This window comes from Rhea pennata, chromosome 5, assembly GCF_028389875.1.
Source record: "Rhea pennata isolate bPtePen1 chromosome 5, bPtePen1.pri, whole genome shotgun sequence".
NCBI classification, from domain to species: domain Eukaryota; kingdom Metazoa; phylum Chordata; class Aves; order Rheiformes; family Rheidae; genus Rhea; species Rhea pennata.
The window spans coordinates 35,061,505-35,079,019 of record NC_084667.1 but is presented as its reverse complement, the minus strand read 5'-3'; the positions used below and the strand labels follow the sequence as shown (position 1 = coordinate 35,079,019).

Below are 17,515 nucleotides of genomic sequence, written 5' to 3'. Positions count from 1 at the left end.
ACAAGTTATAAAGCTTCTTAGCGATTTTGTGCTTTCTTGTATGTTTCCATTTAAGCCTCACTGCAACAAGGCGTTCCATATAGCCTTGTTGCTCCACCTAATGTACTAAGAAGTATTGAGAGAACAGTCCAGAGCAGTCTAAGTGATAACTTCATTGGAGACAGTCTGAGAGAACCAAATGAAGGCAATTTGGTAATCCTGATCAATCAGAGGTAGCATTTCCATGGTATTTTTGGTTGTTTGGTTTCTGAAAATATTAATGGGAGACTCCAGGAATGGTAGTAGTTCATATGGTATGTCTTGTATAACACTCAGGGAAAATCCCTGGGAGTAATCCCCCTCTGCATTTTATATACTCTGCCTTCTATAGTTTCCCCTAATTTTTACTTTGCAACTCATGCTTTCAAGTACTGCCCTCTTGAACTAAACATATTTCAAGAACATTGCATTTACTGTGAGTTTATAATTGAAAAGATGATTAAAGACTTCCTGGCTTACCATATTAGCTTAATAGTTGGTCTTAACTTAAAACTTTATACCCCAGGTAGATTCATATCTTCAGGACAGATAATTCTAGTTCCTGGAATTATTCTTGTGTTAGGAAAGACTGCTGGCAACCTTGAAGAGAAAAGCTTTGCATGAGGAAGTGTCAGAAATGGAGTCAAAAGATCAAGGAGTAGATTTCTTTTACCTACTGGAATTTTCCGAATGGACAAATGCTATTTTGGGTGTAGTTTTGTGATAGAATTTTGATAATGGAAATGGGAGACACAAATAATCTCAATGAAATCTGTTACCTGAGCACCTGGAATGGTCCTATTGCGTTGCAAAAGAAGAGCTCAGGCTCATTTGATCTTCCTAATATTGTTTCCTTCAGTATGCTTATTTAGGAAAAAAGTGCCTCATGATTCCAAAATGTAACAAAAAGATGGTCACAGACTAATCAAGATGAAATAAATTCAAGACTAAAATGAAGGAAATAAAAATGAAATATTCCAAATAGCAAATACTTGTCTAATTTATTTTAAGTATTTAGAACAGACATGCATATAAATTCAAATCTGTAAGCACAGTTAATATATATGAAAACATGGTGATTTGAATTTATGCAATGTATGTATTTTAATATAGGTAAAAATATACAAGTATTTTTACTAGAAAATGTTGGAAACTGCCACAGGCAGAAATTTGCTTGGGTTCAGCTTTGGTGACTGGTAGTTATACAGAAAAGTGGAAATAGTTACTTCTGTAAGAAAATAAATGATGATATGCCTCAAAATAATGCATAGTTTTACCCTTCTATTCGTAGGGAATGAGTGATAAATAAATAAGGCAGCTTTAGAAGCTGGGTGCCACAGCCACGGCACTCTGCCTGGCAGTTGCGCAGCTGCTGATGCCCGCTCTCTACTGCTGCCTGCTGACACATGCACTGGCTGCCTTGCAGAGGGAATTGTTTGCTGCCAAGGGAGATGAAAGCTGTACCTGAGGTCTGATGGCTAAAGTTGTGGTGCATAGTATCTTAATAATCTTAAACACCCAGAAAATCTAATGCAGAGTGGACATTTTGTTGACTGTTATACTTTAACAGTTTTGCTTTCTACGTTTTTAATAATTCCAGCTACCGTATGGTTATCTTGCATACTGAAACACAAAAAGCTTGATCTGATCTATTGCCTTAAAATGCTTTGTGAAGAAAACTTGATGCTAGAAAAGTTTTATTGGGGTAAATTCCTTTGGGAGTTACCTTGGTAGCTTGCCTGCCTGTTTTTCAGTTATGGGGATACAGGACCCATATCCCATGTGCTTCTCTCTCAGGACTCACTAGTTGTATGTTTTCCTGGGGCCTTCCACACTGCTGATTTTGGCAGTCTGGCAGATGGATAGGGTTAGGATTAGAGATCCCAGGGTTGCTAGGAGCTTACTAATTTCCACAGATGTTTTGAAAGTTTTTGGTTTCCTTCCTGAATTAGAACAAACTTCAGTGTTAGGACATCAGATCTCAAAATTGGGAGTCATTCAGTCTCATGGCTTTTCTCTGACTAGTCCTGTGTAGTGGCAGTGATCTGCCACATCCCTGTGGTTGACTCTCTGCAGCTGGCCCTGACCAGGATTCCTGAGCAGCAGATGGGAACGTAGGATGGGCTCACAGGTTTAATTTGAGTCTACTGCACTGAGAAGCCTCTGCACATAAATGTCAGTTCTTTAGGGGTTTCCTATATACTCGATCATACACTGTGAAGGAATTGCACAGTGTGCAATGCCATTCGAACATCCACCATGTCAGCATTTGCTGTAAACTCCTTGAACGATAATTGACTTAGGTAATTAGGGAGACCAGCTTTGACAGGTCGCTCATGAACACTGTCATTGTGAGGAAAGCTCCCATGTTGATTATCTGCCAAGCCTTCTCAGTCGCCTTTTCCTTCATGGGTACAGCAAACTTTTCTGCTCAGGTCATGAAGTTTTCCTGTTGCTTTTATCAGATCTTGAGAGTAGTTTCCTCTTATCCACCCTTGGCTGCACTTGTAAGCAAAGAAAAGGGACTGGTCTGGTTCTGAAAAGGAGAATAATGCTTTTCAGGTTGTTTAGTTGGAAGACCATGTTTTCATAGGGGGACTGATAAATTAGAAAAACTGAAATGTGTAATTTCTGTGGAAATTCTCATGAGTACTGTAGACATTAACATATTTTAGAAAGAAGTGAAAAACCTCTGTCTCATATAAAAACAGTAATAATAATGTCCAACCCTCAAACATTATTATTATTATGCTTTTCTAAGATTCTCTGCAATAATACCTGGACAACTCAGTTGGAAAAGGAATCTCTTTTATGTGAGGCACTGTATACACACATGGTGAAAAGAATTCTCTGTTACCAGGAGTTTGTCCAGACTCCCTCATTCAGAACTCCAAACTGTAAAGGGTTTATACACATGCATCATTTTTTTTTCCATGTGAAATCAGTGGGAACACTTTCATGAGATTAAATTGATGTTGTACAGGATTAGAGTTCAAATATGTAGATCAAGCTGTATTGAATACCTCATCGCATAGAGTGCTATGAGAAATAATGACTTAGTGTTCACTAATACATACAAAACCTAGACCAAATGATGTTTGTTATTTTTGCCAACTGTCAACATCTTACATACCTTGAAATTTGTATCATGTACTTAGGCATCAGAATATGACAAAGTCATTTTTCTACTGAAAATGCTGTCCGGTATTGTCAGAATTTTCTACATGTATAGAAGATAATTATAAGAATGAACTCAAAGCAAAATGAAAAGCCCGCTTTCTTCGGTTTCAAAAGAAAAATACTAGATTGGATTGTAAAGATAGAATGTGTGTGGGAAAAAGTGACAAAATATTTTGTTTCAGTGTTAGTATTTTATCATAAAATGACGTGTCTTCCCTTAGAAACTGTACTCTGTAGAACTGTACTCTGTAAAAACAACCTTTAACAAAAAATAGGAGCTTTGTTGTATCACTTTGCTAACACAAGCTATCAGACTTGTAATTCTTACTCTGTCTTTCTTTAATTTTGATTGTTAAAGCTGCCAAGGGATTCTAGCTAGTCTCTCTCCTTCACATTTTCAGTAAATAAAGCAATAGCTTATTGTTCCTATTCTGCTAAAATCCAGCAAATGTATGTGTCCTTTTCCTATCCCATCCTAAATGCATAGGTAGGCAGTGAAATCTGTTAATGAGTTGCAGTGTTGATGAGTTGCCTCAGAAACCATCTTCAGCAGCAGGATATTTGATCTATGTATTTGTGCCAGTGTTTATATGCTTTGTGCTGGGAGAATCCTCACTGAACACCCACAGCATTGACCCTATGGCTTGGATCAGTGTTTTGTTTGTTAAACCCCTCAGGACAATATTATGGGAAGTATTATTTTCGAGTTGGTTATTGTAGCTGTAATGCTTCACTCTTGCATCAGAAAGCTGTTTTCAAGGGAAGTTAAGAGTTGTTAAGCTCATTTTACAGATTTCTTGAAAGGTTTAAATGCTGTTTAATGTAAAATAGATCCGGTACACTACCAACTGTACAAAAACATGTTTCACAGAATGGGCATAAGAGATGGAGAGAAAGGAGTCTGAAGTCTTACTGTGCAGTTTTTTTCTTGGCATCAGTGTTTCACAGTCTTTTCCATATCAGAATCGCACCTGTTTTAAGTGGCCTCCTTTGCACTGTAGCAATACTGGAATGGAAGATTAGTTATGGCCCTCTGATGTCCGGACTGAGTGCTCTTGTTCTACAGTATACATGTAAATATAATCTCCCTATCCGGACAATACTTTTCTTTAGTTTCTGCTCATTTAATTTACTACTTGTTGTGGTGGGGATGCTTTGTACATTATGGGTTGATTTCCATTTTGATTGTATTTCACTATTCTAATACTTGAGATGGTTTGAGTTTGGTATTGAAATAGAAATTAATTTGACTGCTTGGAATGGATCTGTCCTGTGGCTGGCAGTGATATGCTGATGTTGGTTTGTACTTTCAATAAATGTAGTTCCTGGAAGACCCATCAGTTGTTGTCTGGATCAGGCTGCATTTCAGGTAGTGTATCTTTGGGTTAAACCCCCCCCCCCCCACCAGTTTTGGCACTTCTGATTGATCTGCTTTAAATACAATTTTATTTTAGTTGGCATAATACCCAAAGATTGTTCTGTATTTGTTCTTCATCACTCATGCTTATTATAGCCACCTCTGTCTTTTGGGACATAAATTTTCCTTTCTAACTTTGCATTCAGAGTTTTTGTGTGTTGAGGGAGGGAGAGAAACAGCCCAACCATCCATTCTTCCCTCAGGTGTTGGTTCCATTACCTGTAATTTACTGCTATGTGCTATCTTATTCACCTCTGTGTAATTGTGTAGACTGCATCTGTACAAATACTAGTTCAGTGGATCTTTCCAGGGCCATAGTGGCAGCCCTGTAGTTCTGGTTATTTAAAAAATGCAGATGTGATTCTGGGAGTAATTTTGCTCTGCCTCTTATTAGATCTTTTCCTGGTTTCTTACTGTCTTCACTGAAGGCTGTCAGTCTGGATATTCCAAATTCTAAACCGTATCTTCTTTTTCCCTAGTTCTCACAATTGAAGTCAAAGCTAGGAGATCTTATACAAAGTGTATCTGCAGTATCTGAAGTTCTTCTGCTGTTCTCTTCAGCACTGAGATTCTGTTGGATGGCTTTGCCCTTGGGCAGTGCTTGATTATCATAGAGTATCACAGAATTGGTAAGGTTGGAAGGGACCTCTGAAGATCATCTAGTCCAGCCCTCAAACAAGTGGCCCATATGGGGATTGAACCCACAACCTTGGCATTATGAGCACCATGCTCTATCCAACCGAGCTAAGTTATGTATATCCTGTAATATATCCTTCTTCCATCATACTTCTACATGAGTCTGATTTTCTACTTAAAATTGATTCTGAGTGAAACATTTAGAAGACTTCATTTCTGTAATTCCTTTCAGTTTTGTGTGTTCCTGAACTCATATCAATTGGAGAGCTCTTCTGATAAATTGTGCTAGTTAAACTAGAAGAAAATGTGTGTTACGTGGTTATCTTGGGGATTTAGTTGGAGTGTAGTTTAACAATTATCTAAGTATGAATGTGTATTCCTTTTGCTACATTTTCTTTCAGTTAATATAACTGGTGGTACAATCTGCAGTGTAGTTTATTTGAGACATGGACATTTCGGTTCCATTTTGTGCGACATCCATAATATTCATAGAACCATTCAGGCTGGAAGGGACCTCTGGAGGGCTCTACTTTAACCACGTGTTCAAAGCAGGGTCAGCTGTGAGATCTGACTGGGTAGCTCAGGACTTTATTCAGTTGGGTCTCGAAAATCCCCAAGGATGGAGACTGCACAGCTGCTCTGGATTGCCTGGTATTGCAGGGCTGCTGTTAGATCACCCCAGTGCTGCCGCCTCTCCAGGCTGAACAAGTCCAGCTCCCTCAGCATTTCGTCGTGGATCAGGTGCTCCTGCCCCTGACCATGCTGGTTGCCCCCTGTTGAGCTCACTCCAGTTTATCAATGTCCTTCTTGTGTTGGGGCTCCCAAAACTGGATGCGGTACTCCAGGTATGGTCTCACAAGTGCTGAGTGCAGGAGGATAATCACTTCCCATGGTGTACTGGCCACATTCCTGTTAAAATGGCCCCGGAGGCTGCTGGCCACCTTTGCTGCCAGGGCACACTGCCGACTGCAGTTCAGCTTGCCATCCAGCAAGATTCCTGGTCCCCAGCCTGTATCGTTGCAGGGGACTCTTCTTTCCCAGATATAGGGCTCTGCATTCGTCTTTGCTGAATTTCATCAGAGACCTGCTGTCCCATTCCTCCGCCTGCCTAGGTCCCTCTGGGTGGCAGCCCTGCTCTCCAGTGTATCAACTGGTTGCCCCCACCCCATCCCCTGCCATGTTGCTGTCAGCTGCAAACACGATGAGTGCACTCTGTCGTCTCCTCCAGGTCATTGATAAAGATGTAATCACTTCTCAGATGCAAATACTGAGCGTATGACTGAGTGGTGATGGAAGAGAAAAATAACAACAGCTGTGAGTCCTGTGTTGACTTACTGGGAAATGTAAGATGCTAAAAAGTTTTTTGTTGTTGTTTTTAAGTCCCTAAAACAGAATTGTTGGACATGCCTGATTAGTTCCATGGATATTAATGAATAGACAATGAACATTCAGATAAACCATGCTGAGGCCAATGCTTCTGACAATTCAGAAGGTTTCATTCATTTTTAGATTTTTTAAAGCTATTTTGCGAGCCAGGATTTGAAGGGAAAATAAAGCATTTGGTTCTGTAATTATTTGTGCAACGACAGATTCAGTCTCTGCTTTCAGCCATCTGCCCTGCAGGCATTACTTTCACAGCCATTTAGAACATTGTGCAAACACAGTGTGCAATCTCTGCATCTTCCTGTGTTTTGTGGCTGACTTGGTACTGATAATTCTGACACAAGTATGTGTACATATTCCTCCTCCCCCCCTTTTTCTTTTTTTTTCTTTTTAACATGCTTCTGCTTTATCTCTTTTAATCTTTTTAAGGGTCTGAAGAACAGCTGCACAGGAAGGGGAAGCAATGCCGTATCCTGAACAGGCATTTTTTTATTTACCATGCGAGATGCATAGTAGAACAATTTTATTCCTATTAAGATTCACAGGACGAATTGTAGTCTTCCTTTCTGCAGCAGTTCCTGGTGTCAGTAGTTCAATGGTCAGTTCAGTGATAACTCTGATCTAGTACACATACTAGTAACAGGAAACAAGTACCTGGCTGTTGCCTGAACACCAGAATGCCTTCTCTCCTGTATGTGCATGGCATGGGAGAAAAACAGCTGTTCGTGCTGTTGGCATTAGTAGGGCAAATCAAGTTTGAATGTCTTTAGGCTACTGCTGAATGAGTAAGATGGCCAGACTTCTACTTGCTTACGTGGCCCAAGAGAGAAGTTATTCATTTTACTATAAAGATAGTAGCTGCAGGTTTTAGTCTAGATCAGCTGACTGAGCAACTGCTTTGGGGCCAGAAAGCTCTGATGAATACTAGCATGAGGGCAGCCCTCACAGTATTTGTTTAATTTAAAAGTCTAGGCAGTGTGTATGCTTTAATACCGTTCTTCCAAGTGGCTTCTGATGAACTTGGCATGTGGTATACACGCAGGAACAGATCTTATTTTATGTGGGGACTGGCAGGTGTTTGGACTTTGTAGAGACTGCTAGCTTCACTGGATAGGAATTTATTTAAAGTTGTTTGAAGAGCCTGACTGTGTGCCTAACTGTGTGGAGCGTGACATCAGTGTGGGGGTTCCCTGACCTTGTCAATGGGCTAGCATTTCAGTAGCATTTCATCAGTGCTGCTAGAAAGCTCATTCATAAAGGCTCAACAGTAATATTATCTAGAGCTGTTGGATTTTATTACTACTACTTTTATTTGGCAAATGGGAGCAATATTTTCTTATTCAATCCCTGTCCTTTTATAATGTGAACTTATTGGTTCAGGAATTTTCTCTGACTATGTATGTTCATCCTGCTTGTTCAAAGGTCCATGATTTCATGTGGCATTTTTGGATACTGCCTCTAGTAATGCATTGTTGTGCAGGAGCAGAAAAAGAAAGTGTAAGGATGACACTTTGAAGCAGTATATGGAAGTTCAGTGGTAGTATGTGTATAATCTTATTTGAACAGGAACGTTTCCCATGGCAATCAGTGCTGACCTCCAAAGATGCGATGGATATGATTTTGCACCTTTGTCTTCATAAAATGTAAATGGCAAGCAAGATGTTCCTTTATGAAGCAGTATGAGCATGGAACAAACAAACACATTGCTTCATTTACCAGGCAGAAATGGTAGAGTTGCTTTAGTTGTCAGACTTGGTCATTAAGAAAAAAAAAAAAAAACAGTGACCACATGCATTTTGGATATTCTAATCAAAAGAAAGTCTGAATATTTGTTGTTTTTTTATTGCAATGGTTTATTGAAATGTTAGCAGTTTGCATGTTTGAAGAGAAAAGTTGAAATAACTGCTATGAAATATATTATTTGAATTGAGGCTTTTCCATTTTACTTGCATTGAATTAAACCTATGTGGAATTACAGTAAATGTAGTAAGACACTGATTTACAGAATCTTCTGCCTTCATCTCAGAAGGAAATAGAGGAGCATCATGTAATTATTTTGAACTTTCATCCTTAAAAACTGATTATTTTGCGGTTTCTCTCCAAATGTTTTTTAAGGAATATGATTATGAAGAAGAGCTTAGAATATTAAAATATGTGCTTATGTTTTTGACTCATGGAACATTGTAGAAAGCTTGGTTATTTTTGTGTAAATCAAATTTAATTTTGAACCTTTCCCCATAAAACAGATATTTTTGTACCACTTTTTAAGAAAAAAAAACTTTAAAAAAAGATGACTTCATTTAATATCATTTCCCCATGGAAAATACGAATCGGGGATATCTGAATCAAATGCCACGTGTAAAATTTGAAAACAGTGCACTCTAAATTTAATACTCGAGTCTCTGTGGGCCTTGGATGAAGCTGCTAGTATGTCTCTAAAATATGTTGCTATAGGCTTGAATTCTTCTTAAGCCAAACATCCAGTAAGCTCTAATAGATGGGTTGCTTGAGTCGAGTGTGCATGGGATGGGTCTTCTTGGATAGTTATCTACAAGTGAATATTTATAAGCTTTGGACTAGATGGTATTACTGCAAACCTGCAGTACTGTTTGCAATATTATATACAGTGTAAATTTGCCTTCCCTTTTAAACGGGGTCAAAGCCATGGCCAAGATACCAGATTTAATAGAACTAAGAGTGAAGTTTGCTGCGTCTTCAGGTTGCTTCAACAGATTGCTAATATGTATGTATTCTCTTTAATAATTTAACTTTTATGAATTATAAAGTTGTATTTCTGTGTTACAACGGACTGAGTTTCATGCGGCTGTTGGAATTTTCTAACATTACACCAAGCTTGTAGCCAGAATTATTTTAACAGCCTCTCTCTCTCTGTGAGATTAATTCCTGTAGTGATCCTGCCGTGTTTCAGCCACAAGTATTCCCATTGTACTGTGCCATTAGTCTCTGTCCATCCCAGTCATTTTGACCACTGAGTAACAAAACCATTGCCACTTAAAAAAACATACCTGCAGCTGTTGGGTCCTCTGCGCACGTGTGACCTGGGTTGCAAAAAATGCAGTTGCTCCGTTCCCCTTCTTCCAAGGGAAAAGCAATTGGATTCTCTTCTTTCCAGAGACTGGGAAGGGCAAAGCATCAGCTTCTGTTCCTAGACTTTTGTCTATTTTGTCTATTTTCCCACAGAATGGAAAGGAGACATTCTCTTTATTTTAGCTGTTGGAGCCTGGAGCATCTATAGCAAAATCATCTGCTAGATCTTTCTGCTAGGCTTTCATCTAAGTCTGAGAAGGGGTCTCTTAAGTGCTGCTGACACACTTGCATCCCAGAGTTGCCAGCAGATGTTTTTGAGGCAGCAAGAGTGAGGGCCAACTAGAATCGCTATGGAAACAAAGCTTTTTTTTTTTTTTTTTTTTTTTTTTTTTTAAGCCTCAGAAGAGTTGTTAAACTGAAAATCAGAGAATGTGAAATATTGGCTATTAATTGCTAGCTGGAAGGTCCATTATTCCCGTGGAAAATAGTAACAGAGTACATAGTCTCAAACGAGAGTATTTTGCTATTGTAACGGAAGAGTGTATAGACTAAATGATCCTCTCTTTGGGCTTGCATGAGAATTATTTAAGTATCAAGAAAGGACAACTGCAACTTTTCAGTGATGCTTGCACTGAGTAACCGTTAAGATAAACAGACCTAGTGGTAATCAGACTGTTTTCTAAGTCCTTTTCTACACTAACGGATTCAGAAGTATGGTGTGACTGTCTGATTGAAGTAAGGCATTCTGGTACAATTCCAGTTAATAGAGAAATAGTATGGTTGAAATAACTATATTCCACTAAACTTCCGTATCAGTGAAGAAAGCTTGAGTTCAGTTTTAATTACTTAAGTTGCAACCTTCAGCAATGTGAGGACAAGGCTTTTAGTTAACGCATATTTACAAAAGGATTGAGGAAAACAACCCAGATGTTTATAAAATACCAAGGCACAGAAGTCACAGGACTTGGAAGTTACGAAAGAGTAACATCAGGCGCACTGCTCTTGGTCTCAGCTATGACTGCATATATTCAGAGGCTTTAAACACAATGTGTTGCAGAAGAAAGGCAATATGGAGTACAGCATCCACAGCTTTTGGATGGAGATTCGTTTTTCTGGCATTCCTTCAATATGTCTGATAGTCACTTTGCATTCGTGGAATGCTGAATCAGTGCGAATCACACCCTTCCTTTGGCTAGTGTTTGCTATGGTGTTACTAAATCTGCTGTGTTTATCCACAGTAAGGTTAGGCGTAAAGAGATCTGAGGGAGCTATGCTTGTTTACATAAATGTGAGTTTAGCTTGTTGTGAATTAACTGGGGAATTGTAGGTAATGTTTAGAACAGGATTGAGGACTTCTTACTGCTGCCCTGTGCCATGCAGTGTATTATGCCTAGATACTGTATGATGGGAAAGTGCAGGAAACCAGAGACATCCTTAGTGCTCAGTCATCTCATCCGTGATAGAGATTTTAGAATTACAGCCAAGCCAGCATATTATTGCAAACCATTATATTCATAGGAAGATAATTACTGAACTGGTAGTTTATGGCAATGAGAAGTATGTATAGGTCATTCAACATACCATCTGAAGGAGTCAGCATAGCCTGATTTATAAAACAAGATGAGAGAAGAGATCCGAGTTACTGCCTTAGCTCTACAAATGACTGGTGGAATGAAGCAGTGGCGGCCTTTGACTACTCTGGGTAACATACATATACATTGCTGTCTCTGCAGTTCTGATTATCTGGACTAAAATCTTTCCCCCCCACCAAGCATTAAATGTTCAGTGAGGACGGGTTTTTTCAGGCCATTAAGCCTGAACTATTAAAAATATACATCTGTTATTTAATTGTTTGGCAAAATACCTGTTTGGTGAGTTATACTTTCTAGCAGTGTAGCTTGTGCAATATCTTTTTTTTTTCCCCCGAGAGTACTTCATTATAACTGCAATACGTATAACATGGAGGAGTATGTCTTCTTTTTATAACTTGTTTTTGTAATTTATCAAATGAAGAATACTTGGTATAAAGCAGAACATTTTTGTGGGTGTATTTCTTTAGTCTAGCACTACCTTGCTGCTGATGAATTCTGTCTTAGAGGAAACTAGCGTATTACTTATTTCCTCGCAGGCTTGTATTAACTTCCTTAATTCTGATTCCAAGCGTTACATGGACGAAAAATAAAGCATTACCTCTACAAGAGACCACAAAATTTCAGACTCCAAGTACTTGTAGATTGTAGTTTCACTCTGTGGAACATCATCCTCTTGTAACCAGTGTATAAATTATAAAAGCTGATGTTACCAATAAGGCCTCATTACAGGTCTTGATAACGTTGGTGCCTGAAATGTGGTATTTTGTATGCCTTTTTTAGTTCTCCTATTTATTGTAATGCTGATTGTCTTCTACAGCATGTATATTGATACATATGAAGTCACTTTTTTATGACATTTCAGTTGTACTAGAGTTTAATTGTATTTAGGTCAGAAACCACATTTGGCTGGGTTGTTTTATTTTCTTTTTTAGTTAAGAGTGATGATAAAAAGGGATTAATCTTTTAAAAGTATATGTTTTATAAGAGGAAATTAAATGAATTCTACTTGTAAGAGGCTTTTTTCTGTAGCACTGTTTTCCTTGCAATTGATTATTATAGTTTAAAAGATTTAATTATCTATGTTCAGTGTTTAACCATAATGTTCTTACAGTATAGACATCTTTGTTCTCTGGAAAAATAAAGTGTAATCAGTGGTTTGATCAAATACCTTACAAAAATAATTTTCTCATTTCAGTGCCATTAGTTCTTAATGTCTAACTAACGAAAGTGATTGAATGCAACAGGAGCTAATCGCCCAACTAGTAACAGTTAGAAGAAAAGAAATAGAGCAATATGCAGTACTATTTGTTTTCCAGTCTCTAAAAGTTAAACTGCATAGCAATAAGAGTGACTTTTCAGATATTCCAGAGTAAATTCTGTGTTTCAGTGTGCAAAAGATTAGAGAGTTAATTTTCCTAAGGCAATTTTAAATACTGCTGATTTGCTAAGCGGCTCCCCAATGCTCTTCACTTCTTAGCTGCTTTATATGCAGATTTTCAGTAAAATCCCACTGCTGTATACATTGACATTTTCAATTGAAAACAGTGGAGAAGAAAGCAATTTTGGAGTATAAATTTTGCATCTTTTTGTGATCTGGCTGAATATTAACTTTGAAGTTTATGTGAACCAGAGTTTTTCTTTCTTTTTCATTTAAATTCTCTTGAGTCAAGTTCTGTGAGTTAGGGCAGGCAAAATTCCATGGAAAATAATGGAAATTTTTTCTTGAATAAGTCTTGCAAGAATTAGCTCCAGTGATTGCTGTTCGGTGTTGGTTTGAGTGATAAACTCCTAATTATTTACCCTTTGTCTTTGCAGTGTTCTGGATGATGAGGGGAGTACTTTGCGTCAGCAGAAGCTTGACAGACAGGTAAGATTTAGGACACTTCTTGCTTTCTGAAGTGTAGATCTTGGAGCAGGGAAATTGCTGACACGTATCTGATAACTGGTAGCTGTATCCTGCCAGAAAATTGCATCTAGTGATTAGGGAATGCAAACGAGAGGTCTAGGAAGGTTACAGCTTATATAGAAGTCTAACTTCCACTGAAATTTTTCTTATGACTGAAGTTTGAGAGGTTCTTGCTTCCACAGCCCAGGGGTTGTTTTAAGCTGGCTTACAATGTGTTACCCATCTGAAGGACCAGAAGAGACAAGAGGTTCTGGCAGGCACGTCAACCAACAGAAAATTACCAAGTTTTTACATCTTTTCATCTCCATTTCCTGAATTTATCCCTTGTGACTGAAAACTAATGGTATTTTTTGCTATGTTGTCTGTTTACTACTACATTCCTAGGTGACACATACAACAAAGTGATTCAGAATCTCTCATCTAAAATCTAGGGGGATTTTGCCATTAAGTTTAAATAGGGTTCAGAGTTTCCACTTTACCTTTGGTTTTTCTGTGGTCCCATTTCGGTGAACCTTTGTCATGTTTATAATTAAGCTTTGTTTAATTTTCTGTTGTTAAATCCATTTCTTCTGGCATCATTTTATCAGCTTCAGTTTCATCTTCAGATTCAAATGCTTTCTATTTATGACATAATTTTGAACTTGATTCTGACCTTTCTGAAGTCATATTGTAGTGTTCCACACAACTCATGGGGCTGAAAGTCTCATCTCCATTCTTGTTCCTCAGTTTTAGTGCATCTCCATTCTAAAAGCAAAAATCGCTGTACAGGATCAGGAAAACAGTAAGGTAATGGATAATTAAAATTATCAGCTCAGTTCTCTGAGATTGTGGAAAAGGACTCAAACAGAGAGGTACCTATGGTGCTATCAGATGCTGTACAAAGCATCTGGGAGAAGAGGCTTGTATGACTGATAGGATAATCCCCTGCCTCCCATCAGTATTGCTTTGGTTTTCATCAGGTATAACTGAGAAATTCAAGTGTTTAATTAAAGTTCAGCTCGTATAGTTGTTAAATTAGGCTTATGTCCTGCCTTATCACTTGATTCTAGTTTAAAGATTATCTGCCCCTGGTTTACAAAAACTTAAATTGATACCTTTGTGCCTCATACCTTTACTCATCCTCCCAATATTCTCACACTGTTGTTTTCCTTTGTTTTCCTAAGGGTTACCCAGTATTCTCACACTGTTGTTTTCCCAAGGGTTATTTTCAAGCAATCTCTGACAGCTGGTAGACTGCTCAGAAAGATCTGTTTTTAGTTATTTGGTATTTTCAGCAGAAGGTGTTTTAGTGGTGGATTTTTTTTCTTTTGGATGATTTCCTATGACCTAATACCCAATATCTCACTTGCCAGTTCTTGCCACTGGAAAACTGTAAAAGGTGTAAAGATATCTGTTGCGCTTCATCAGAGATTGCTGTTGTGTGGAGTCCAGTAACAGATACTTTTCTTTGCATTTCCCTCAGCGAGCATTGCTAGAACAGAAGCAGAAAAAAAAGCGCCAGGAGCCATTAATGGTTCAGTCCAATGTGGACGGTCGCACAAGAACGCGCAGAATGAAACATTCGGAAGAACAAGCACCATTGGTTGAATCATATCTTAACAGCAACAGCAGCACCATATATCATGGTATATGAATATAACCTATTGCATGCGTATTTATTGCAAGTATGATGCTCTCAATGATAAATGTATGCTACAAGAACAAAATCTTTTTTAGTAAATAATTGATAACCTTAGTTTATATTTGGGAGTAAAAACATCAGAACTTCCAAGGCTAATCTCAGAGATGGAAACCAAAGTAACTAGCTGCCATTTCAGTGCTATGGGAGAGGGGGTAGGTTTTTATTCTTCAGGGAGTATTTAAGTGTCTTCGGCCTTGGTTCCTAAGGAAGTGAGACTTGTGCTGTTCTGCTTTGTGAATATCTCTGTGTACATACCTGTGCTTAAACCTGTCAGTCCTCAATGGTATATTTAGAACTTGTGTACCAATATCAGCTAAGTTTGGGTATAACAATCTTAAAAATACTGTATTTCTACAGGTTTCATTAAATTAGGTGGAGGTAGAGAAGAATATTCTAAGCTTGTACAATGTAGTCTTCGTTATTTTGTTAGAGTTTATAGAATCCAGAAGGGACAGAGAAATTTCAGGTATTGCAGCCATATGGAATAAAAAAATATGATGCCATTTATGTATTGGTGGACTCCAAAGAATTCTATCATCAGAACTCAATCCCAAATAAATCAGTTTTTATTTAATTCTGTGCTCGTGGCCCATGCCTGTAGATACCTAATGAGAGTAGGTGCATGCTTTTCCTCAAAATTTCCTAAAGGAATGGGTAACCTTTGCTCAATAGTCTGTCCCTTGTGGATCTCATTCCAGGCTGCTAAAACCTCCATGAGTTATAGAGAACAAAAATTTTCCACCTTTCTTGTTTTGCAAATCCTTAACTTGAAATTAATTCATAATGGAGTGTACTCCTTAACAGCAAAAGGCTTACTGTCCTTGAATGTTTAGGGGTATGTGGGATGTGAGCTGAAAACTACACATGTAGGGAGTGCAGTTGGCTGTTTTCAGGTTGGAAATTCTACAGGTGGCAGAGTACCTAAGGTTTAATGTCTCAAAAACAAAATCCAAGACACCTTTGTGAATCTAACTCTTGAAAAATAAACCAGTAGCCACAGTCTTGGAGGGGGAGGGGGGGATTTCAATGATCATCCATCATTCAGTTCAGATCTCTGAACACCACTGTACATGCTGTACTTTTCATCTGCCTTATCATTTCATTTTCAGTGGGAGGTGGTAACATCTTTTAACAAGATCATGGTAGGTATTTTCTTGGCTAATTAATGATGCTGTGGGAAATGCAGTTTTTAGAGTCTGTACGTACACTTGCAAATGTTAGTATATTTTGGTATATTATTCTCACAGGATTCATTGTTACAAATTGGAAATTGCATGGTTAATTGTTAAGATTTTATTAGTAATGGACCTTCTTATCTTGCTTCTGCAAGCAGTTAGACTACCATAATGATTTCAGGGGAAGAATTATGTTTTCTGTTAATATTATTTTAATAACACTTTTCTAATAACTATTATCAAAACCATTAACCAAGGTCTCTTTTTGGTACCTTCTTTTCAGAGTCAAGGAATATAAAATTTTTAAGATGAAACTAAATACCTTTCCAGGCTGGTTTAAGAAGGTGATACAGCATAGAATCTTAGGATTTGTTTTTCTAAATCGGAGAAAACAGAAACATTTTCTTTTTCTAGCTGTGCTCAAAATAGCTTATCACAGGTACAGAGTCTCTCACAGTACAAAGGTGCCATTGTGTATTAAATCTTCTGTATTGTCATTTGAATGACAAGGTTTTGATTTCCACAGATCAGAGAAACCAGACATTATCTACTATAAATGGTAGCAAATTTCTTATGTATGCTAAATGAGCAAAATTTTGCAAGTTTGCACCATAGTGGACTTTCTGACATAAGTGAGATTAATTGTGCTCTAAAGGCAAAATTTGACCCTTCATATCATGTTATATCATGTTATAGCACACTATTTATTAGAATGCTAACTAATTTTTTCTCCTTAAATCAGTTTTGTTTTAATTTTTTCTCTTAAACCCTTTCAGTATTTGACCAGCTTTCAGAGAAGCAAAAGATACACTAATGTTTCTCACAGTTAACCCAGAGTTCATTAATCTTCTGGGGACAGCTGTCCTTGTAATAAACTATGCAGTTACCAAAAGCCAACTTAGGAAAATTTAATTACCTAGTAAAGTGTTTTATTGCCTTGTAAAATCCTCCGTTAGGAACATTACTCTGGAAAAAACTGTAAGAGCTTCAGAAGTGTCCTTTTTTGGTGTAGTCTTCTCTGGGAATGTGCTTAGTGTCTCAGGATACAGTGTTCTCATGGTGCGTATTTAGGTTGATGGCCATTTTTAACTATGGTATTCAACTTCAGGGTTTGTACTTTTTTCCCCCTTCAATGAAAACATTTGTAAGTAGGAGTGTCAGATGCATGAGACAGCTGGGCTGTTTCTAAAGAACTATTCTGCTCTTTTCCGTTTACTTGTTTCTGTTATGGGCATGCTGATTTTAAGTTAAGAATGCCTCTTTGATGGGAGCTGACATTCTAGTGAATGAACCTCTTTGCTTAGATGAGCATGTTTGTGAAATCAATTCCTATATTGGAAATGCCACGAAAAGACCACTTCTTTCCACCTATCATCATCCTCCATTTTTTTCCATGTATAATTTCTGTGTAGCACAGATTATTGTTGATTTCACTGAATAACTGGATGCCCATGTAGAGATATCTTTATAATACTTGGA

The 17,515-nt window shown here is 37.9% G+C and overlaps 1 protein-coding gene across 4 annotated transcripts in view; it reads left to right on the top strand.

The window, feature by feature from the left end:
• TUB (TUB bipartite transcription factor) overlaps positions 1-17,515 on the top strand; it is a 70,530-nt gene that overhangs the window by 15,196 nt on the left and 37,819 nt on the right. For all 4 annotated transcript variants that reach the window (XM_062576645.1, XM_062576644.1, XM_062576643.1 and 1 more), the window contains exons 2-3: positions 13,090-13,141; positions 14,643-14,805. In XM_062576645.1, the coding sequence (XP_062432629.1) occupies positions 13,090-13,141; positions 14,643-14,805 (215 nt within the window). The remainder of the gene's footprint in view (positions 1-13,089; positions 13,142-14,642; positions 14,806-17,515) is intronic.